At 40.8% G+C, this 23627-nt stretch overlaps 1 protein-coding gene across 11 annotated transcripts in view; it reads right to left on the minus strand.

The window, feature by feature from the left end:
* OSBPL1A (oxysterol binding protein like 1A) overlaps window positions 1-23627 on the minus strand; it is a 245337-nt gene that overhangs the window by 92969 nt on the left and 128741 nt on the right. For all 11 annotated transcript variants that reach the window (XM_047828148.1, XM_047828145.1, XM_047828146.1 and 8 more), the window contains one exon: window positions 12178-12340. In XM_047828148.1, coding sequence (XP_047684104.1) covers window positions 12178-12340 — 163 coding nt within the window. The remainder of the gene's footprint in view (window positions 1-12177; window positions 12341-23627) is intronic.

A 23627-nucleotide genomic window follows, 5' to 3' on the forward strand; every position in this document is an offset into this window, starting at 1 on the left:
CTCATGGAGGAGGCTACATTCTAGTTGTGGGAGATCACCAAACAAATGAATATTATGTGAAAGGTGGTTTGTTGTTTTTTTTTTTTTAAAGGGCAAAAAAGGGGAGGGAATAAAAATTGATATAGTGAAAGTCTTTCTGAGCAAAAGAAAGTCTTTCTGAGTGAGGGAGCAAGCACTGTAGATATCTGGGAGAAGAGAGTTCCCGGCAGAGGAAATAATGAAAAGCAAAGGCCTAAGGGAGAACATGCTTGGCAAGTTCAAGAACTAGCACTGAGGTCAGGGTGACTGAAGTGAGGAGGACAGAGGCAGACTTCAGAACGGTGGCAGAGGGCCAGATCGTGTAGGACTTTGGCTTTTATTCCAACAAAGAAGCAAAGCCATTGGAGGGTTTTGTGCAGAGAACTGATGTGAAGGGATTCATGTTTCAGAATGATCACTGTGAACGTTGTGATTAGCACAATGCTGGGGAGAAGGGTGAAAGCAGGGAGAATAGTGAGAAAACTGCTGTGACAATCCAGGTGAGAGGTGGTGGGGGCGTGGGTCTCAGTGCTAAGAGTGCAGATATGACAAGTGGTCAGAGTCTGATATGTTTTGAAGGTACATGTAACGGGATTTGTTGAGGGACTGAATATGGATGTGACACACAAAAATGAGACTGTCTGACAGATAGTGTGAAGGTTCCCAGCCTTGGCCAAAGCACCTGGAAAGACAGATCTTCCACCTACCAAAACACAGAAGACTGCAGAAGGACCCGGCTTTGAACAGAAAGCAAGAGTTCTCTTCGGGACATTGTAATATATGTAGGAGATATCGTTAGACATTTAAGTGAATATGTCAAGTGGATAGTTAGACAATGAGTCTGAAATCCGGGGGGAAGCCAGAGGCTGGAGACACAAAATAATGGAGTTATCAGAATACAGATAATATTTAGCGGCATGAGACTAGATGAGGCCATGTAAGGCAACAGGGATCAAGCTTTAATGTCTGTATGCATCACCTACAGATTTGGAAAAAACCCCACAGATTCTTATTCACTAGGTCTGAGCTGAGACCTTAGGTTGTGAATTTCCAACAAGCTCCCAGGGGATACTGATCCTAATCCTCAGACCACACTTTGAGTACAAAGGACCTAGAGACAAGTATGGACAGAAAAGAGGTTCCCTGCCTACCCCCAGAGACACTCTAATATCATAAGCTAGAAGAATGCCAAAGGACTGGCACAGGAAACTGAAATAAAATCAAACGAGAGTGATGTTCTGCAAGCCAAGTAAAGAAAATGTTCTATGAAGGAGGGTGTAATCAACAACTTTCAGTGCCAGTGAGAGGTCAAGAAAGAGGAGAACTGAGAAAGAACCACTCAACCAGGCAACTGAGTGTAGTCCAGTGGTGACCTGATCAAGAGCACTGAGTGCAACAGGGAGAATAAACCTATAAACAGAGGGTGTTCAAGACAACATGGTAAGGAAGGAGAGTAATGTGGGATCAGAGGTACTTTAAGATTTAGCATTTTAAAGGTAAGACAGGTGATGGGAACAAGGAACAAGCGATTACCTGGGAGAGGGGAGGAACCGCATAGATGTCCTCCTGTAGGTCAGAGGGGGTGGGGCCCCAGGCACAAACAGGGAGGTTGCAGCCTCAACAATGCAAAGCAGAGAAGGCACAACATGTACACTTACGTACACATCCAAGGGTGTGGCAGCTTTGATACTGGAAACACGAGGAGTGTGTCAGTGACATAAACAATGTCCCCAGCTGGCGCAGGATGGAGGAGGAGGTATGACAAGTTTTAGGTGAGATACGCATGAAAGCAGCACGTGAAAGCAACGGACCACAGAAATGGAGTAGGACCGCTGGGCAGCAAAAGGGACCAACCACAAGTCAGCGGCTGTGAACTTAAAGCCATAGCCACTGCTGTGGCCCTGGATGTGTCTCCAGTCTCACCTAGTCCCTTGAGGACTGGGGTTGAAGGGGGAGAGGGATGGTCTGGCGTTCTGCCAGCTGGGTACAGCGCAGGGAGAGAAAGGCAGGGGACTGATCACATGATGCCTCACGCAATCTAGGCCTCACATATGGAAAGCACATGTGGAGTGAGGGATGGTGTAAAGATGGAGATGATGTGGTGTAGTCAAAACAATGCTGGAATCAAGGCTTTTGAGAGAGTGGGTCGAATGATGGGAGACAGCCATCAGACATGTACATGATCTCACGGTTTCTGAGTCTGAGCCCCAGGTCCTGCTTAGGATTCTCCCTCCCCTACCCCTGCTCACACACATACTCTCTCTCTCTCTCTCTCTCTCAAAACAAAAATGAACTTAAACAGCAACAACAACAAACAAACCTGTGAGTCACACAAAATGGAGATAGATAATGGCATCAACATGGTTCCTGAGAAAGGCAAACGCTAAGCTCCGATCTCCACAATGAGAATGAGCAGCTGCGGTGGACTGGCGGGCCAGATCCCTTCTACACTACACTCAAACTGTCTTTCCAGGTATTCATCTCTTCCCCTAGCCTGACCGCAAACCCCCCAGACTGGGGGACTGGGTCTTACCTAGCTTGGTATTGCTGTGTCTAACAAAGCACCTGGCACTCAACAGTCACATCTGGTTCATGAAATCCTCCCAATGCTGAGGACAGTACTAAATGCACATGGTTTACAGTATTTAATGGAGCCAATAATTTAGTAAATTTAATAAAAAACATTTTAGAAAATGAAGATGAACCCAGAAGGTCAACCCAAAACCTTAAGGATAGATTGCATTCAGCAGTGTTTACCTGCAACACATATACAAGATAAGTGAGATGCTGGATAATTTTTTAATGCTACAAACTGAAAATGAGACCGAGAGCTCCTGCCACTAATCAGATTTTCTCCAGAATGTTTTACCATGTTACATATGGAAGGTGCTAAGTAACAGCCATGCTCTGTGGCACTCATTTTGCTGTCTATCATGTCAACTAATTAATGTTTTGTACGGGGCAGTAGACAAAACACAGAAGTTAGTACAAGATTTCTGCAGTTAAGGGAAATGTAGTGTTGCTATAAGGAAGGCATACACCAAAAGTTATATCACAAGAAAAAGGACAAGAACAAGGCAGTATACCTCATTCTCAAAAAAAAAAAAAAAAAAAAGTGGAGGGGGGAACAAGAGACAATAAGTGCTAGGAATACAGTGGTGGTTGACAGGGCCAAATCCTAGGCAGGTGCGGACTACAGTTAAAGGACACACAGAAAAGGGCCAGATAAGAAATGAATAGTTATTTCGAAAATAAACTGTAGAAGGAGAGGCGCCCGGATGGCTCAGTTGGTTAAGCATCCGACTTCGACCCAGGTCATGATCTTACAGTTTGTGGGTTAGAGCCCCACATCGGGCTCTGTGCTGACAACTCAGAGCTTGGAGCCTGCTTCAGATTCTGTGTCTCTCTCTCTGCCCCTCCACCTCTCGCACTTTGTCTCTCTCAAAAATAAGTAAATAAACATTTAAAAATAAAGTAAACTGTAGAAGGAAAGAACACCGGACCTGGGAACATAAAGAACAGTGTACACAGAACTACCTCCTTCTCAATAACGCTGACCACCTTGCTCAGATCCTGTGTCTTCTATACATAAAATCTCAATACAGATGGGATCACTTGTTCTCCACTATTACCTGTACTACTTACTGGATTAAACTTTATTTGACATAGGTCCTAACTGTTCCTGTGTTCCTCTCCTCCCAACAAAACCAAAATTGTTTCCATTTTGAAAGTTTTGACTTAAAAAGACATAAGCACCCACCCTTGCAACTGCTGAGAAATGCTAAAACTGGGTTCAATTTCATGACATAACTGTCTATTGGTTTTGCCAGTCTACACTATTGGACCGTATGCATTATTCATGCACATTTCGACCAAAATAGCATTAAGAGGAAAACCTAGCAAGAAAGCCTTTCTTGAGCAACTGATCTCAACATGTTTTCTAAAAAAGGAAAATGAACAGACAGTAAGAAAACCAATATATTTTGAAGTTATAATACCCAAAAGGCAGGAATTTCGGTGAAACTTCTCAGACCAGTTCTAAAGAATAGCAGCCACAAATGTTTCAAGAGTAATTCCTTAGCATATTACAGATTCACAAAGTCAGGCACCCCGAACTGTCTCCCTTTCTTAGCAACTTTTTCATCCCCCGCTACCCCCCACTGCCATGAGCAGGTCTCATAGCTCCAACCAGAGTGTAAATTCCTCAAGAACAAATTGTATCTCTTACTACCACCTCACCCAGGCTCACTCCTGGGGATGGTCTGCCATCCCTCCTCTGCTACACAGAACCTAAAGTGGAACATGCAGCAGGCATTACTGATCCTCTCGTGCTTGTATTGAATACCAATATATTTTTAGGGAGGACAGAAATATCAGTGGCATTTGTTCAAAACTTGTACTCAACATTTAGAAAGGAACTCAGGGATTTAAGTAGACAGGGCAACCATGATCATACAGAGACCAGCACAGTACAATGAAAGGGGCTATAAAGGAGTGTCAACAAGGGAGCACAAAAGAAGAGAGGATTAATTCTGCCAGGGGGAGTCAGGAAAGACTACTGGGCGGGGAAGTACTTGAGAGGTATTTGAGAGCTCTGGTAGGAGAACAGGGTAGCAATAAAGTAAAAGTGAAACAGAAAGGGTAAGAATATGAAAGAGGAACCACTCTCTTCTTCCTTAAAGTGGTTCTTTCTATGTATTTCTGTACTTTATTTGCTCACAGAATGGACTATGTTCTACAGAATCAGCTATCTGTTAGTTTCTTCTTCCATTTTTTTGCTTCAGTATGCACGAACGTTTAGCCGTATGCCAGGAGGTGGTCACTGACAGTAAGAGCAGCAATCTCACTCAATATAAACATTTCTTTTCTTACACACACACACACACACACACACACACACAAAGATGTAGCTCCTTTCAGATCACGTTACATAATAGAATTCAAATTGTGAAAAAGAAATCTGTTTGCTTTATGGAATTTTATGAAACCTTTAGTCACTGAGAATACTGAAAAAACAATTTTTATATGATCAAGAGATCCCATGGGGCTGGAAAAATTAGGCTATACTGTATGCTTGCATCAAGGTTTATCTCACTCACTGTACTCGATTTTCATTGATCCAGCTTATTGGCAAAAACCTAAAGGGACATAAGGGAAAAGTAGCGAAGGGAAAACAGGAAGTCACATGGATTTCATGTCTAAACAAAATTATCCTATTATTTTAAAGGAAGTAACACAAGTTGTAAGCAAGCAACTTTTAAAAAGATCAAACATTTAGTCAAAGTAATTTACAAATATTTTAAGAGAAGAATTTTTAAAAATCTTTTCACATCTTTTAAATATTAGCTTGATTTAATCTTTTACTGTTGAGACCCCTATTAAAAAAAGCTTGTTTTTTTTTTTAATTTTTTCTTTTAATATTATTTTTGAGAGACAGAGAGAGTGCGAGCTTGTGAGCAGGGGAGGGGAAGAGAGAGAGGGAGACACAGGATCTGAAGCAGGCTCCAGGCTCTTCGGCTTAGCTCACGATCTCACAGTTGTGAGATCCAGCCCCAGGTTGGGCTCCACACTGGGTGTGGGGCCTGCTTAAGTATCTCTCCCTCTCTGCCACTCCCTACTCACTCTCAGACTCTCTCTCAAAAACACAGAAAACAAAAATAAATAAATAAAAATAAGCTTTAAGTGTAATACAGGTTTGCATACTTTCTCTTGGTCTTATTTCATGCCACATCCAATAGCCTGCTGCCACTACTATGTTTGAGGCCTGGACAAAGTCCGTAAGGCTAGTGAGGGGAAGGGAACAAGAAGACAAGCCTGACTTGACAACACAGGCAGGATCTGGATCATGTCAAGAGCCTTGAAGGCCGGTTAAGGAGTCTGATTTTTATTCTCGGTGCAATGAGAAGCCACCACAGGATTCCAGGCAGGGGAATGCAATGACGTGACGTCTACAAAGTGCCACCGTGGGTGTGTGCACAGAGTGAACTCCAGGAAGGCAAGGCTGGAAGCATGGTAGGTAAGAGGCTAGACAAAATTGGGCATAGCGCAGGTAATGATAACGAGAGCTCAGAGTGCCAGACACTGTTTTAAGTATTTATCATTATCTTATAACCCATCTGCAGATAAAGAAATGAGGCACAGAAAAGTGAAGTAACTTTCCAAAGGGCACAGGAATCGGTAGAGTGACCATTTATCAACAGCCTCTCGTCCCAGCACCTACCTTTTAACCTTACACGATAATAACAGAACATACATGGCTTTGAGGTATGATTTGAAGGTAGAATGGACAAGCTTTGGGCTGGGTTTCATGGATGTGTTACATGAATGTCACAAATCACTCCTAGGTTTCTGGCTTTGAGAGGAGAGAAGTGCTATGCACTAAAATGAGGCAAACCCCAGGAAGAGGATCTGGGAGAAAGATCAAAAATTCATTTTTTTATTTATCCAGCTGACAGCTGAGTCTGAGTTAGAGATATAAATGTGGCAGTCAGAATAATGGTCCCCCAAACATGTCCATGTCCTAACCTGTGGCACCTGTGGATAGATTACCTGGTATGGTAAGAGGACTCTGCAGATGTGATTAAGGACCTTGAGATAGGTAGGTAACCCTGGATTATCTGGGTGGGCCCACTGTAATTCCTAAAGTCCTTTAATTTTTTTTTTTTTAACGTTTATTTATTTTTGAGACAGAGAGAGACAGAGCATGAACAGGGGAGGGGCAGAGAGAGAGGGAGACACAGAATCGGAAGCAGGCTCCAGGCTCTGAGCCATCAGTCCAGAGCCCGACGCGGGGCTCGAACTCACGGACCGCGAGATAGTGACCTGAGCTGAAGTCGGACGCTTAACCGACTGAGCCACCCAGGCGCCCCACCTAAAGTCCTTTAAAAAGTGAGGGAGAAAAGTCTGAGTCAGTGAGAGAGCTTGGAAGATGTCACACTGCTGGCTTTGAAGATAGAGGATGGGGTCTCAAGTCAAGGAATGCAGGTGGTCTCCAGAAACTAAAGAAGTCAGGGAAACAGATTCTTTCCCAGAGCCTCCAGAAGAAACACAGCCCTGTCAAGACCTCAACTTTGGAACTTCTGACATCCAGGACCATAAGAAAATAAATCTGCATTGTTCAAAGACATTTGTGGTAATCTGTCATAGCAGCGACAGGAAACTACTACAGAATGCTAAGTTAGTATTTAAAATGATGTGATATTGGGGGTGCCTGGGTGGCTCAGTCGGTTAAGTGTCCAACCTTCTGTTTTGGCTCAGGTCATGATCTCATGGTTTGTGAGATCGAGCCCCACATTGGGCACTGTGGTGATAGTGCAGAACATGCTTGGGATTCTTTCCCACTCTCTCTGTCCCTCCCCTGCTTGTGCTCTCTCTTAAAAAAATAAATAAAATTGGGGTGCCTGGGTGGCTCAATCGGTTGGGCGGGCGACTTCAGCTCAGGTCATGATCTCTCTGTCTGTGGGTTCGAGCCCCATCAGGCTCTGTGCTGGCAGCTCAGAGTCTGAAGCCTGCTTCGGATTCTGTGTCTCCCTCTCTCTCTGCCCCTCCCCTGCTTGCTCTCTGTCTCTCTCTCTCTCTCTCAAATAATAAACATTAAAAAGTAATAAACAAATAAATAAATACATACATAAATAAAATGATGTGATATAAAAATAACGGCAGAAGAAACAACAAAAGTTCTTGAGAAGGTACAAGGAGATGGGTACATGAATATATGATATGAGGAAGGGACAGCTTCAATTGAGGAGGAACATTTCTTCTCTTTAAAGAAAATTTTTTTTAATGTTCATTCATTTTTTTGAGAGACAGAGATGGAACGTGAGTGGGGGAGGGGCAGAGAGAGAGAGAGAGAGAGAGGGAGACACAGAATCTGAAGCAGGCTCCAGGCTCTGAGCGGTCAGCACAGAGCCTGACATGAGGATTGAACCCATGAATCATGACCTGAGCCGAAGTAGGAAGCCCAACTGACTGAGCCACCCAGGCGCCCCTCTTCTTTTTTTAACAGAAAGGAAGAATGAAGTGGGAGTGAAGGGTGAAGTGTGAAGACTATAGTGAGAAGATGAAGTCATTCCCAAAGGACAGCTTTTATACCTCAATGAATTATTTGGCGAGGTCATCAGCAACTCAAGACTTGAAGCTGGGGCTTCTGATTCTTAATTTTAATGCAGTTCTACACTGCAAATGATTTGCAAGATTTCTAGCAGGAAACAGTAAGAGTGGCCACAGAAAGGCTACTGTTGAGGCAAGGGTAACAAAACTCAGGTGAGTCCTTTAGGGCAGGAAGGAGCAAAGGCATGGCACCTGCCCTCTCCTTCATTTCTACAGCCCTGGTGCCACATGCTGACTGACCAAGGCACCTGCACTCAGCCTCAGGGTCCTTCTCAACACAGCCAACCTTAAAGCAGCAGGTACTGCAAACCAATCTGAATTGGTACTCGAGATGCGATGTACTTGCCAATCCTCACCTAGGGACTACAGTTCTTTTTATCTTCTCGTCCCAGAGAAGACTGATTTTGGAGAGTGTTTTGAGTGTTAAAATATGTCTGAGAAGCAGAAAGATGATAGTAGCTGCTAAATGTCTATCAAGTAGAGAATAATCAAGAAAACAGTGGTGAATCATATCACGGACTTTTATACAACCTTTAAAAAGAATGAGCTAGAGTTGTACTACTGATGGGAAAAATTTCCAAGTTATGTCATTACATGACAACACAGATCCTGGGGCATGTGGGTGGCTCAGTTAAGCGTCTGACTCCTGATTTCAGCTCAGGTCATGATCTCAGGGTTCATGAGATCCAGCCCTGATTCAGGCTCCAAGCTATCAGCAGATTCCAAGCTATCAGATTCTTTGGATTCCTCTCTCTCCCTGCCCCTCCCCAACTTGTGCACGCTCTCTCCCTCCCTCCCTCTCAAAATAAACATTAAAAAAAAGAACAAAAATGCAACTCCAGAACAATGATACAGCTACTTCCATTCCTGATTAAAAACAAAACAAAACAAAACAAAACAAAACAAAGCTGTATGTAAACATACGCATACACATGGGAATGCTTTAAAAAGGCCTGGAAGAGAATATATCAGGCTATAAGAACTTCCAAGGAAGACTGTACATTAGGATAAGGGACGAAGGGAAAATTTCACTGAGTAACGCACACACTTTCATATTGAATTATTACAATTTTTTTCATGAACATTAAATTTTTTCTCTCTTAAAAAAAACATAAAAGATGAGCAGCTGTGGCACAAAAACAGACACTGGAACAGAACAGAGAACCCAGAAATGGACGCACAAACGTATGGCCAATTCATCTTTGACAAAGCAGGAAAAAATATCCAATGGAATAAAGACAGTCTCTTAAGCAAGTGGCGCTGGGAAAACTGGAAACATGTAGAAGAACGAACCTGTACCACTTTCTTACACCATACAGAAAAATAAACTCAAAATGGATGAAAGACCTAAATATAAGACAGGAAGCCATCAAAATCCACGAGGAGAAAAGCAGGCAAAAACCTCTTTGATCTTGGCTGTAGCAACATCTTACTCAACACATTTCCGGAGGCAAGGGAAACAAAACCAAGAATTAACTATTGGGACCTCATCAGAATAAAAAGCTTCTACACAGCGAAGGAAAAACCAGCAAAACTAAAAGGCAACTGACAGAATAGAAGACGATATTTGCAAACGACATATCAGATAAAGGGTTAGTATCCAAAATCTATGAAGAGCTTATCAAACTCAACACCCAAAAAACAAATAATCCAATGAAGAAATGGGCAAAAGACATGAATAGACACTTCTCCAAAGAAGACATCCAGATGGCCAACTGACACATGAAAAAATGCTCAACATCACTCATCATCAGGGAAATACAAATCAAAACCACAATGAGATACCACCTTTCACCTGTCAGAATGGCTAACATTAACAACTCAGGCAACAACAGATGTTGGCGAGGATGAGGAGAAAGAGGATCTTTTTTGCACTGCTGGTGGGAATGCAAGCTGGTGCAGCCACTCTGGACAATAGTATGGAGGTTACTCAAAAAATTAAAATAGAACTACCCTCTGACCCAGCAATTACACTGCTAGGTATTTAGCCAAGGGATACAGGTATGCTGTTTTGAAGGGACACGTGCACCCCAATGTTTACAGCAGCATTATCAACAATAGCCAAAGTATGGAAAGAGCCCGAATGTCCATCACTGGATGGTGGATAAAAAAGATGTGGTATATACATATACAATGAAGTATTACTAGGCAATCAAAAAGAATGAAATCTTGCCATTTGCAACTACATGGATGGAACTAGAGGGTATTATGCTAAGTGAAATTAGTCAGAGAAAGACAAATTTCATATGACTTCACTCATAGGAGGACTTTAAGATACAAAACATATGAACATAAGGGAAGGGAAACAAAGATATAAAAACAGGGAGGGTGACAAAACATAAGAGACTCTTAAATATGGAGAACAAACAGAGGGTTACTGGAGGGGGTGTGGGAGGGGGGATGGGCTAAATGGATAAGGGGCATTAAGGAATCTACTCCTGAAATCACTGTTGCACCATATGCTAACTAACTTGGATGTAAATTAAAAAAAAGAAAAAGAAAAAAAAAGAAATAATGATAGCCTGGGGGAGGCGGGGTGGGGGAAAGATGAGCAGCTCAAGTGTCTGGGCTCTTTTATATTCAGATCTTTTTGCACTTAATCCTATGATCCCTCTAGTGACTTTCTCTTTTGGATGTCCCCAAACGGAAGGAATATAGGAGATAACACTATTGGACTTGGCCCAGGGTAGGTGTGAAAAAATCCTGGCAGGCTCCGATGTCATTCCCGCCCCCCACCCCCCACTTCCCTCAGTTGTGTTAAATACTTCCTTTGCCTCATCACTTATCTCACTGCCTTCAAATCCTAGCTTCACTTTCTCTTCCCAATGAGTCACTCCTTTCACAAATGCCTTATCCAAATGACAACATCATCATCAGTATCATCTTTTCTACTCCATAATCTGGCTATTAAAATTACTTTTCCCATTCTTTTGATTATATCACACTTCCCACAATAAGGAATCTGTTTACCTTACATAACGAATCTCTTCTCTGTAAGCCTAGCAACAACCATTTTCCCTGTCCTATATGATCACACTGTTGTCTTTCATTTCCTCAACCCAATCTTCTTTCATTCCCATTTCTCTTACTTCTCACTGCACTTCCTTTAATCTCCTACTGTGAATGTGACCCTTTCACTCCCTGCTCTCGGAGGTCTCCCGCTTCCACGGTCAAGTTCTACGAGACCAGTAATTGTGTATGTCCACCTATCCTGTAATAACTTGATTTCCTCAAATAAGAGTTAGTTTCAGCCTCACTCGTCTGCAGCCACTCCTCCAAGCACCCCACCTCAAAAATTCTAAAGCAAATTCCTCAAAGGTCCTAACTACTTAGTGGGACATCCCCTCCCAAGTCGGTCCCACCTCCCCACACGTCTCCTTTTTTGGAGCACCTTGGACATGACAGGCATGGTCCTAAACCCAGTTTACACACAGGAACTCATTTAATCCTGACTCAGCCTGATGAAATGGATACTGTAATTATCCCCATTTTAAATATGTGTGAACAGAGAACTAGAGGTCACAGAACTTGCCCAAGGTCACACAGCCAGCTGGTGTAAGAAGCAGGATTCCAATTTAGGCTGTGGGGTCCCTGCTCATTTTGGCATGTATTTCTGAGGCACAACTAAGCACTTCTTTTCTCTGCTCCAGCCACACTGCCGTTTCCCCTCTTTGGCACTCAGCATACTGGACCGCAACCACCATACTCATCTCTGTCCTTTAAGGATTCAGAGTACTCTCTGATGACAGAAACTGTCCCTTGCTCTACCCTTAAACATACAATAGCACCCTGAAGTAGGAGGTATTTAATGGTCACTGAACAAATTTTTGAGTTTTCACAGCACTCCCTCTCCATCCACGTTGGTGGACTCAGTCCCAACTCGCAGCCTCCTGCCTCAGTACCCCCACACCAAAGAGAAACTGTGTGGGGAGCTGTGGTGCTACGTGTCCTCTGCTCTCTCCTGGACACTGCAGGTGACATCTCTAAGATGACGTTCAGGTGGTGGGCTTCAAACCACCCACAACACAGGTGGCAGGATTCTAGACTTACCTGATAGTGCATCATAGAACTCGTCTTCGCTGAGGATGCTGTGGGGTGGCGAGCCTTCAACCAGAGATCGCTCTAATTCATGGTGTTCAGTGGCCAGAGTCTCCAGTGCTTCTGACAAAATTTTGTTTTTTTCTTGCTCCTGTTCCAATTTAAAATTCCTCACCTGCAAGAAAACAGATACACAAAAAAAGACTTCAGTGACAGGAGACATACGTTTATTCAAAGGGATGTAAAATTTATTTGCTTTTGATCCAGTTCCATCACAACATCAGAAATGAAAACAGTTGTGTTATATGCATGCACGGATGAATGAGCACAATTACTAAGCTAATTCTGTTCTTCCTGTGGGGCCTTTTCTCACAACAGCTCTAGCTAATGAAAATAGATTAAGACTAGCAAATTTGGCTCAAATGATCAAGATTCTAGTATAAGAACGTGAGCCAATTTAGAAGTCAGATAAAATTTAAAAAAGACAGAGAGTATCTCTCTCTGACATTAATCATGAAATTAAGCCCATTTTGACTAAGATAATTAAAACCATTCTAAATATTAAAATCTATACCACATCAAAGTATAAGATACAATCCTCGAGTTTACTTCTGAAAGAGCTGGAGTATCAAATGAAAGGAAATGAGTGGCCACATAATGACATTTTAACTTCCATTTTTCAATTCCATATTTTGGTTATGGTTCTCTATTTTACCTTGAATTTAGTACACTAACAACAACAAAAAGATTATAAAAAAAGGTAATGCCTGGTTTCATTTTTCATCTTTTAATGAGATCATCCATTCTTCCTAATTCAAGAGCATCTCAACCTTTGCAGTTAACTAATACTCTCTGAAATTTAAGTAAGCTGATCCTCCTGCAAAATAGCAGGTGCTAGATTTGGTGTGGACAGTTTCACCTGTCTTGATATTGGAACTCTAGAAATCACAACTATTCCGCAATCTCCCCCACCTTCTATTCCAAAGGGTCTACCATTACCCACTGTGCAATCGCAGAAGTCTCGTGTTAACTGCCTTGCCTGAAAATTAGATTATTAGACAACAGTGGAACCTTCTATCAGTAGTCTCCAAACTTGTGTGTGTGTGTGTTTTAACTTGGGCAGAGCAGAACCCATCTCAGAAATAACCCCAACACAGGAAATAGAGGTTTTTCAAAGCTGCACTGGGTGACACTGGTACACTCAGGAGCGCTATGGCTTTCTTTGGCCTCCATCCAAAGTGGGGGGCTGTTCCAACAGTTTGAAAAGCACCGGATGGGGGTACTCTACAACCTCCTCCAGGTCCGAAGTTCTGGCTCTGGGTCTTGGGAGCCACAGAACCCTCTCCACTGCTCTCTGAACTACTCTCTGCTGAATCTCACCCTTTCACCTCCTGACACCCACTTGCATGCTTCCTTACCTTTGGTTCTGACTCCAGAGTCCTTTGTAGCCCTGAGTCCCTGACAGCCACATAATCAGGTTCAACAAGCGGAGAGTGACAGAACTTAAAAACACAGCTTTACTGAAATGCTAAGTTCATAACCGAAATGGAGTAAAGCTTTCATTATCTTGGGAATAGTTCTAGTCTTCAGGCACCTAAGTGTTTATCATTACGGTAATGAGATTATTGTTATTATTATAGCTGTGATCATGAAATAAAAATAGCAATAAATGATAAATGTGCAAAGATGTGAAAAACTGAAAAAAATACTTACATAATTTTCAAGAAATTGCAAAATACTTGTAAATATCCCTATAATCTGGATTTTACCTCCAGAGGAAATACTATTATGGCTGGAGTCAACTTAAAAATGAAACGGGAGCTCCTGCATGGCTCAGTCAGTTAAGCATCTGACTCTTGATCTGGCTCAGGTCATGATCTTGAGGTTCTGAGATCAAGCCCCGTGTTGAGCTCTGTGCTGGGCTTGAAGCCTGCTTAAGATTCTCTCCCCCTCTGCCCCTCCCCTATGCGCACTCTCTCTCCCTCAAAATAAACCTAAAACAAAAAAACCCAACCATTTCTTGGGTTAGACAATTCATTTATCTGGTAAACAAGGACTACAAAATTGAGCATAATGTCCAAAATGATCCTCTCTTCAAATGGAAAAGATCTTTCAGCACTGTTGTATGTGTAGATTCCAATACCTCTGAAGAGGAATCAAGCTCCTTCACCCCTGCCCATCCATTCCCTTTAGCTTTACCTTTCTTTTTGGCTTTTCAAACATCAAAATGCAAATACGCTGTTGACACTGAACCTTTCAACATACGAATCAACTTAGTAACTCAACTAACCCTTCTAGTTACAAATATGTTAGTTTTATACCTACATTCATCTAGATTTTAGAATAGTGGCAAAATAAATGATCGAGGCCCCCAAATATAGTGTTCCCTCAACAGAATCTTATTCAAACTCCAATTTATCCTTAACCATCTGAAATATGCACCCCTTCATTTCTGCTATTTGGACACATGCTTTCAGTTGCTCTTACCAGCAGGGAAAGGGGTGGGAAGCACAAGCAGGAGAAGAGGCCCGCACCATTACTCCTGCTCTTACCTTGATGACCTGGCTGCACGTGTACCTGCTTCAAGAGTAACAGGATCTTCCACACTGAAGGAAGAAACCTCACTCTAAAATTGCACACAAGACGGCAAGTTCTTTCATCATGTACACTGACCGCACCTGAGAGCAGATCTACACCAGTGAAGAGCTCTTTATTGCTTTAGAGAGGCATCTAAGAATATACTTCACGGCCATCCATACCTTTCAGCCTATTAGAAAGATCACTGGAATGATGTAATTCCAATCTCGGGCCTTCAGAAACACCAGGGGACCACCCGGCATTTAAAAATTAGTGCAAAACTATTGATAAAGGTATGCAGAGTGGAAGTTCATGATCAGTGAAGTCCAGCATATAGGTTTATAATCACATTAGAACATTTCTAGAATATGGTGATTTTTTCAAATTAAATATAAAAGTGAAATACAAAATTTATACCCTCAGCCCTATAACTTTCCCATAACAAAAATTAACACATCACAATGTGAACATAAAGATCAGACTTTATTAGGAATAATTTAAGGACTGAACCATCACACACTTAATAAGAAACATATATATGCTCCACGTCCGTATCACTTTAGACTAACGCAAATACAAGCCTTTCCACTAGTCTTCTCAAACCACAGCAACACAATCTATTGTCTTACTCTCTTTCATGCTGGCATGTGAAATTTCACAATGAACACTTCCAAAGTGTTCTTCACACCAACAGTGAACAGATGCCGGCTAAAGAATCAAGAGTTTTAAAAAGTTACGTGCTACCCAGTGCACGCACATTTTATCTACTCTCATTCTACAAAGTGCCTTGTTACTCACCCACGTTCCACAGAGGTTAAGTCAGGCAGAGACAATAATCAAATCTGGCAAAGGCATACTAAGTGGGGAGTAAGTGATGAGTATTCACAGAATACTGTGTCCAATTATCCAATTACAGGTTAGGTGAAATTCTGGCCTCGATCAATCTGGTAAGCTACCTTCAACTGGCCACACTCCCATCAGCTAAACAGCATTAGCCTTATTTCTTATTATTGGATGTGTGGCTACAACACAGAATGTATTAGCTTAACTCTGAAGCCCTAGATCTTCGATTTTAAAACATCTAATTTTATCTCTCAGATAAAGAATTACATTGACCTTTATTTTGTGGTTATAGAACCAACACTATACTAACTTCAAGGCTTTTTTAAAGATACATACTTTAGGCAACTCCCCACAATGGCCACATAGCTGTTAAAGTGAGTCTGCTCCTTTACAGCTGGTAAGGGCTCTTCTCCTCCAAGTCTACCGAGTTGTTTTGGTAGAAGAGGATGGAGCTCTTTCACGTGAATGACCCTCAGCATGACTTCTGAATCCACAGCCAGGCCGAATCACACCCTCACCTCCAGGGTACAAGAAAATTCAGGTTTGATCCCACGTCTAAAGCGCAATCAAGTGTAAAAATATATCCTCATGACCATATAGTACATACTTTGTTTTATAGATTTACAAAGCACCTTTACACTACACACACATTTAATTTTTTTTTAAAGTTTTTTTTAAATGTTTATTATTGAGAGACAGAGACAGAGCATGGGCACGGGAGGGGTAGAGACAGGGGGAGTCACAGAATCCGAAGCAGGCTCTAGGCTCCTCACTGGCAGCACAGAGCCGGACACGGGGCTCGAACCCACAAACCGCGAGATGGTGACCTGAGCCGAAGTCGGACGCTTAACCGACTGAGCCAGCCAGGCGCCCCCTTTACACACACATTTTCAAGTTTTCATGGACTCTAATGCCCTTCTTCCATGCCATTCCATCACTGCTTCTCAAGGGTAATGCACTTCCTTATGTTCCTGAAGACCTTGTTTTTCGGTCTTTCCTACCACTAAAAAAAAGACACTTATTTAAAAACAAACATGCCTTAGTGACCAAAGGAGACCTGACAGGAGAACAGGGAGACAGGCGGGTTCTGCAAGGCAGTTGTGGTGGGGGAGGAGAGATGGCTTAAAGCTTGCAGATGGCTGGGAGAACTCTGGCTTTGATGCTGAGAGGGGAAGCTTTTGGAGAGTTCTGAGCAGAGGAGTAACATCATCTGATTTCCATTTGCATACAGTGTCTCTGGCCAACAAGGAGTCAGGGGGAGGTCAAGAGTCCAATCAGAAAGATCCCTTAAAGGGCTGCTGCAACAGTCAGGGTAAGATGAGATGGGCAAGAGCAATGAAGAGAGCAGAGATGTAGTCATAGCCTGAATACACTTTGTAGGAAGGCCTAAATGACTTGCTGATAGACTGCCTATGGGATATGAAAGAAAAGAGAAATCAAAACTCCACAGTTTGGGCCTAAGCTAAAGACAGAGCTATCATTACCTAAACCAGGGAAGACTGCAGAGGAAGCAGAGACCATCAGGAACTCTGTTTCGTACATGGTTAAGTCTGAGATGCTGTCAGATAGCCAAGTGCAGGGGTCAAGTAGACAATTCGGTATCAAATCTGGTGTTCAGGGAAGAGGTCCAGGCTGGAGAGAGAATTCTGAGAGTCATTTGCAAATAGATTGTATTTTAAGGTATAAGAGTAGAAACAATCACTAAAGGAGAAAGTGAGGTATAAATAGGAAGACATCCAAGGACTTTTCTTCTGATAGGATATGAGAAAGAACCGGCACAGAAAACAACAGGAAAAAAAAAAAAAGAGAGAGAGAGAGAGGAAGAGAGACAGAAGGAAAAGTAGGAGTGTGTGGTGTCCTGTAAGCTTCGGAGAAGTACTTCAAAGAGGAGTTAAGTGATAAACTATGTCAAACACCAATGCTAAATAACATGGGAACTAGGAAAAGACCTCTGTATTTGGTGAGGAGATCACTGGTGAATTTGTCACGGGCATTTGCAGTAGAGCACTGAGAGAGTACTAAAGCAAAGATCCGAGTGGAGTGGGTCATGAAAAATGAGAGAAGGAAACAGTACAGCCCAAAATTTTGCCAAAAAGGGAAGGAGACAACTAGGGCAATTGCTGGAAGGGGCTATAAGAGTCAATAATGCTTTACTACGGAAAACACATTTTGAGAGAGCACATGTGCACATGCAAGTGGGGGGAGGGCATAGTAAGAGATGGAGAGAGAGAATCCCAAGCAGGCTCACACTGTCAGCACAGAGCCCAATGTGGGGCTTGAACCCATGAACTCTGAGATCATGACCTGAGCTGAAACCAAGAGTCAGATGCTTAACCGATGAGCCACCCAGGTGCCCCCAGCATGTTTCTAGATTGATGGTAAAGATTCAATAGAGAGGGGGAAATTAATGTGAGAGTGAGAGGAGAGAATTGCTGGAATGATGTTCTTGAGGTTGCTAAAAAGGAGACTGACTTTGGCTCAGGTCATGATCTCACGGTTTGTGAGTTCAAGCCCCGCATCAGGCTCTGTGCTGACAGCTCAGAGCCTGGAGCCTGCTTCAGATTCTGTGTCTCCCCTCTGTCTCTGTCCAGCCCAATCCCCCCCTCCCCCACCACTTGCAGTCTGTCTGTCTCTCTTAAAAATAAACCTTTAAACAAACAAAAAAGGAGGAAATCTAATCCACAAGTATACAGTTGGCCTTTGTTGGGGCACAGAAAGTCCACCCTTAGTTGCAGGAGGAAAGGCAGTAGAAATGGGCACAGATTTAGCTGTGTAGGTATGGGTAATAAACTTTTCTCCTAACTGCTTTTGTCTCAATGCATATGCGAGATGCAGAGAAAAAGAAATGAAGAGGTCATTGACTTACAGATCCCAGCATGTTATGTAGTAAGAAGCTTCTAGTCTCTTAACACTATACACAAGAGAATCTGCCCTGAAAAATGAGATCATTTCCAAGGCTGTCCAAAGCCTCAGTCACACTAACCTTGTCAACTCCAAACAGGGCAGCTGTTGCTCTTCCTGTCATTTACAGTCAATGCTCACTGGCTCTTGGCACCATTAAAAAATGTCCCTTTCTTACTGGCATTGCCATCTTCCTCAACCTGGCTCGAGACAAGAGGAAAAGAAATCCCAATGGGAATTTCCTCTGTGCCTCTCTGTTCTTAGGTTCCGCCTCAAGAAATAAGATGAGGGCCTATATATGGTTGTTGACTTACTGACATATTTTAAGTAAAATGACCTCAATGGAGCTTGTTAAGCTGTTAATAATCTGTTAAAGTCAATTACTTCCAACTGTATCTTCATTTAAATTAAGGAGGAATTTGAGGGGATAACTGGCTATGCCTACATGTAGGACAGAGCCCAATAAATAGGCACTAAAAAAATATTTGGTAAAAGAAAATGGGGGGCTTTAATAGCAAGGTGGTAACACTTAGAAGAATATGAACTCAGAATATTTCATAATTATTCTGTCAGGCTGATTTTAAAACAACGTCCCAAAGAAATAAAATCAATGAGAGATTAGTAGTATATACCAACGATATAACAATGTGGAACAATTCACTTCAACAATGTACTACCAATAGTAGATTCAATACATATTTATTCCACTGCCTTCTTCAATGGTTTTGGCATTTAAAATAATTTGGTACAAGTGATCTCATAAATACTTTTCACTTTCAATTGCAAAGTTGAATCACTTGACAATGACTCTAAGATATATCTACATTAAATTAAAATTTCCACAAGCATGTATATTTTATATTCTAGAAGTAGCACTTACAGGATTGTATTCCTATAAGTACTATACATACTTCAATGCATAGTTTCTAATATATAATATTTTGCATTATAATGCATTAAAAGTTTCAAAAGATTTTTATGTATCATGCACAGAAGAGAATGCTAAATTGCCACGTTAATGGTATATATTAAACACACTTCAAACAACTTTCAATGTAATAAATCAGTATAGGTTATATACAAATGGCAAAATTCTAAATCAGCCTATTTAATAAAGATTCTGTAAAGTATTTATTTTAAAGTAGTTTTTTAATCATGCATGGCTTTTTAACTCTCTATCAAATATCTGTTCATAATTGTATTCCCTACTGACCAGAATGATTCCTGGAACATGCTTAAAAATAAGTATCGCAACAATATTTTTAAATGAATAAACACCAAGGTGTATAGTAACAGGAGAGGTAGAGGAGGCACTGAAGCAATGCAAAATAAATTTTTTGGAAAAGATCTCTTCAATTAGTATTTATGGTATTTCAATGTTTACCAAGAAAGTAATAACTGAGCAAAAATGTCCCTAAAAATCTCATTATTCTTAACTTCAGTATGAGTTTATCTAGCAAAAAAAAAAAAAAAAAAAAAAAAGACAATTTCATAAGCATTTGTATACATAGGGCTAATTTTACATCCACTACCCATAAAGTATATGTATAGCATTTTACAGTTTCAAAGTCACTTTTACATACTATTAGTTCATTAAATCCTAACAACTCTATGAGGAATATGAATGTGTGTGTGTGTTGCATAAAGTAAAAATCATAAGGTTTAAGTTCCTTGCCAAAGGTTAGCAAAGGAAGAACTGGAACCAAGATCTTTTAACTCCAAATCCCACAAGCTTTCCAATCCATGATGTGGCCCAGTAACACTGTTGACGGAAATACATAATCATGGTCTCACTTTAGGGAAATGGGTGAGGGGGAGGTGACCAGGAAGGTAAAGGTAATCAGTTTGGTGGACCAAGAAAATGGGGACAGGGTGTGCACACAGACTACATCAAAACAGTTGTTAAAACTATTCCTTGGACCCCCAACAGGGATTAGATCCCTGTAAAATGGCATTTTACGTTAGAAATCTGGCTGACTCCATACCCTCCAGGAGAAAGATTTCTCATTCCAAGAATTAGTAGATCTGTTCTCTTCAAAACCTGGCTTAGAGCCAAGGTTCTCCGTCATGAAGAGTAGATCTGGTTCAGCTATAGGATCTGTTTGGTTTTCCCTTTTTTTAAATTAGAAGGCCCAGTTTTAGCCTAGCCCTGTTGAATCAAGACTTCCAGGAATGAACGAGGCCTGTGTATTGTTACAGAAATTGATAATTTCTCCCACTATCTGTGGGAGAATCCCAATTTGTTAGCTGGCTATACTGCCCTCCAGCTAAAAGATTATTTCTCATTCTGTCAGCTAGGGCAATATGACTAAATTCTGCCCACAAAGAAGTATTATGAAGAATTCACCAGACCTCCTTAAAGGGAAGGGCATACTCCTATTTTTGCCCTTTGTTCCTTCCTGCTGACCATAAAATCAGATATATGGAATAGCCCATAACATCTGAAACTGCTATACCAGGCCCAGACTGCCCACCTCCTGTCTCCTTTAAGGTGGAAAAAAGAATCTCTAACTTATTTAAGCTAATGTTACGAGGTTTAGAGTTTTCTTGAATGCTAACACTAACATTAATAGATGTAATTTTTTTTCAAAGCACTACAGATTATTCTGATGTGGCTTCTGGATAAGAATTACTAATTTAGGAGAATTTCCTTTCAGTTAAAAAATTTTATTGAACGCCTACTACTCTTTCAAAGTAAATGCTAGGAATACAAAGTAAAGTAAGAGATTGATTAATCCATGGAGACATTATGGTCTAGTGTGAGAAAAAGACACTTCATACCCAGCTGTTATATTAAAAATGCATATCCAGGGGTGCCTGGGTGGCTCCGTCGGTTGAACGTCCAACTTCGGCTCAGGTCATGATCTCGACGTTCATGACTTGGGGTCCTGCCCCATGTTGGGCTCTGTGCCAAGAGCTCAGAGCCTAGAGCCTGCTTCAGATTCTGTGTCTCCCCCTCTCTCTGCCCCTTCCCTGCTCATGCGTGGTCTCTCTCAAAAATAAATAAAAACATTAAAAAAAAATTAAAAATGCAAATCCAGCATTACTTCTTCCTTAAAGCTTTTCAGTAGCTCCTTATTGCCTTTGGATAGTCTCCAAAGGTATGTGTACCCACGAAATAGAAAATCTTCCACATTTGTCAAAAACATTAAACAAAATATTACATACACCGATATATACAGACTGACAACAGTGAGCTCACATGGTCCATGTGCCACATGGTCAAGGCTAAAGTGCAGGCCACCCAGTAACGTTCAGGGAAGAGTAGCAAGTACCACTCAGAGACTGACAGAAGCACTCGCCTTCAGGACACTGTGCTGTACTACAGACTATGAGAGTTGGTTAGGAAGATTCACGGACAGTATTGATCCACAAAATACACCCATTTTAATAAAGGCTTCTGCAAAGGAACTTCAAAGTAAAGATAATGCTAATTATGGAAAGTGAGCCAGCAGAAAATGGCACAGGCTTCTACCACCAGTGCGTTGTTTGCTACACCTGGTGAAAACCTATTGTGCATAATCAGATGACAATAAGCCAGTTTTCCAGAAGATGTATACAACACAGCTACCTATTATTTACGTGTTATTATGCCCTGAGATATAAACTAATGAGCATGTGAAGCCAAGACATTTGACTTAACATTTTACACCCGAGCTTCCACAGGGTGAAGACAAACCTCCTGCAGTCTTTTCAGTGATATTTAAAGTCATGTGACTTTCAGTCCAGAGCTTTATTCTTTACATTTCTTCACTAAATGTAATAAAATCTTTAGAAACTCCTTTAAGGTGTTTCAGAAAAGACAAAAAAAAAAAAAAAAAAACCCTACAAATCACTTGGGGAAACACTACTCTCAAACTACAAAAAAGTCTAAAATAGAAAACAGTATGATGAAAAAAGATACATTCCTTTGTCAGAAAATATTGCTATAAGGTACACAGACAAAAAGACTGGATGAAGATATAAAAAAACAATTTAGTGTGAGATATTTGCCCTATGGAAAACTACAGATGCTTTGAACATGTTTTGGCTAAATGATGTTTGAATAATGAACCACAAGAACTACGTTTTGTTATGAACCTCTAAAGGGTAAATGTACCAAAGATATATTCTCAATGGTAAATAATGAATTTAAAATGTCTTATGGAAAAACTATGTATAAGTGTAATACAATGATGGAGTTATTTTGACCATAAATTTTAATAGATTCTGATAAATTTGATATCACAATGTGAATAGGAAAATTAAAAAATACAGACTAATTAGCAAAATAGATTAAAAAATTATAAGCAAAATATTAGTATGTAAATTACGCATAAAGAGGAAATACATCCCAACTAAGGTGGGTATTTTTTCCTGGGTTTTAAGGTGAGCTCAATTTTTAGAATCTATCAAAACAATCTTACATGATTATATTAACAGATTTCTACGTTTGTAATTAACATGCAAGCATATTACATATATATATATATATATACACACACAGAAAATGATTCGATAAAAGTAAACCAACTAAAAAACTAAGTTTTAAGAAAATTACAATTATGTGTGTATGCCTGTACATACATATACACACACACATAAATATATATAAATATATGAGAAGGAAACTTCAATATAAAAAAAACCCTGAAAAAGTCTACCAAAAAAACTTAGAGCAAACATCTTATTCCATGTTATAATATTAAAAGCATTCCTCTTAAAATAAGGAATAAGAATGCCCATCACAAGTTCTTTTCAACGTTTGTGAAGCCCTAGTAACACATTTAGCCAAAAAACTAAAGATAGAACTGAGAAAAAATGTTTTCAAAAGATATGGATGTCTGAATAGAAATGTCAGAGAATCTAAAATTATTTAGATATAAGAAGTGAGGTTGCTGGATATAAGATTGATACACAAAAGTCAACATCAACCACAAAGCAAAATGTAATCCTTTCCTCCACTGAATTGCCTTGACACCTTTATCAAGACTTAGTTAATCAGATATGTGTGGAGATCATTTCTGGAATCTCTGATCTGTTGCATTCATCTGTGTGCCTACTCTTTCATCAATATCATATTCTCTCAATTATTATAACTTTATAGTAAGTGTTCAAATCAGGTAGTCTTAATCTTATAATTTTGTTCTCTTTCAAAATTG

Source organism: Prionailurus viverrinus, chromosome D3, assembly GCF_022837055.1.
Source record: "Prionailurus viverrinus isolate Anna chromosome D3, UM_Priviv_1.0, whole genome shotgun sequence".
Taxonomy (NCBI): Eukaryota; Metazoa; Chordata; class Mammalia; order Carnivora; family Felidae; genus Prionailurus; species Prionailurus viverrinus.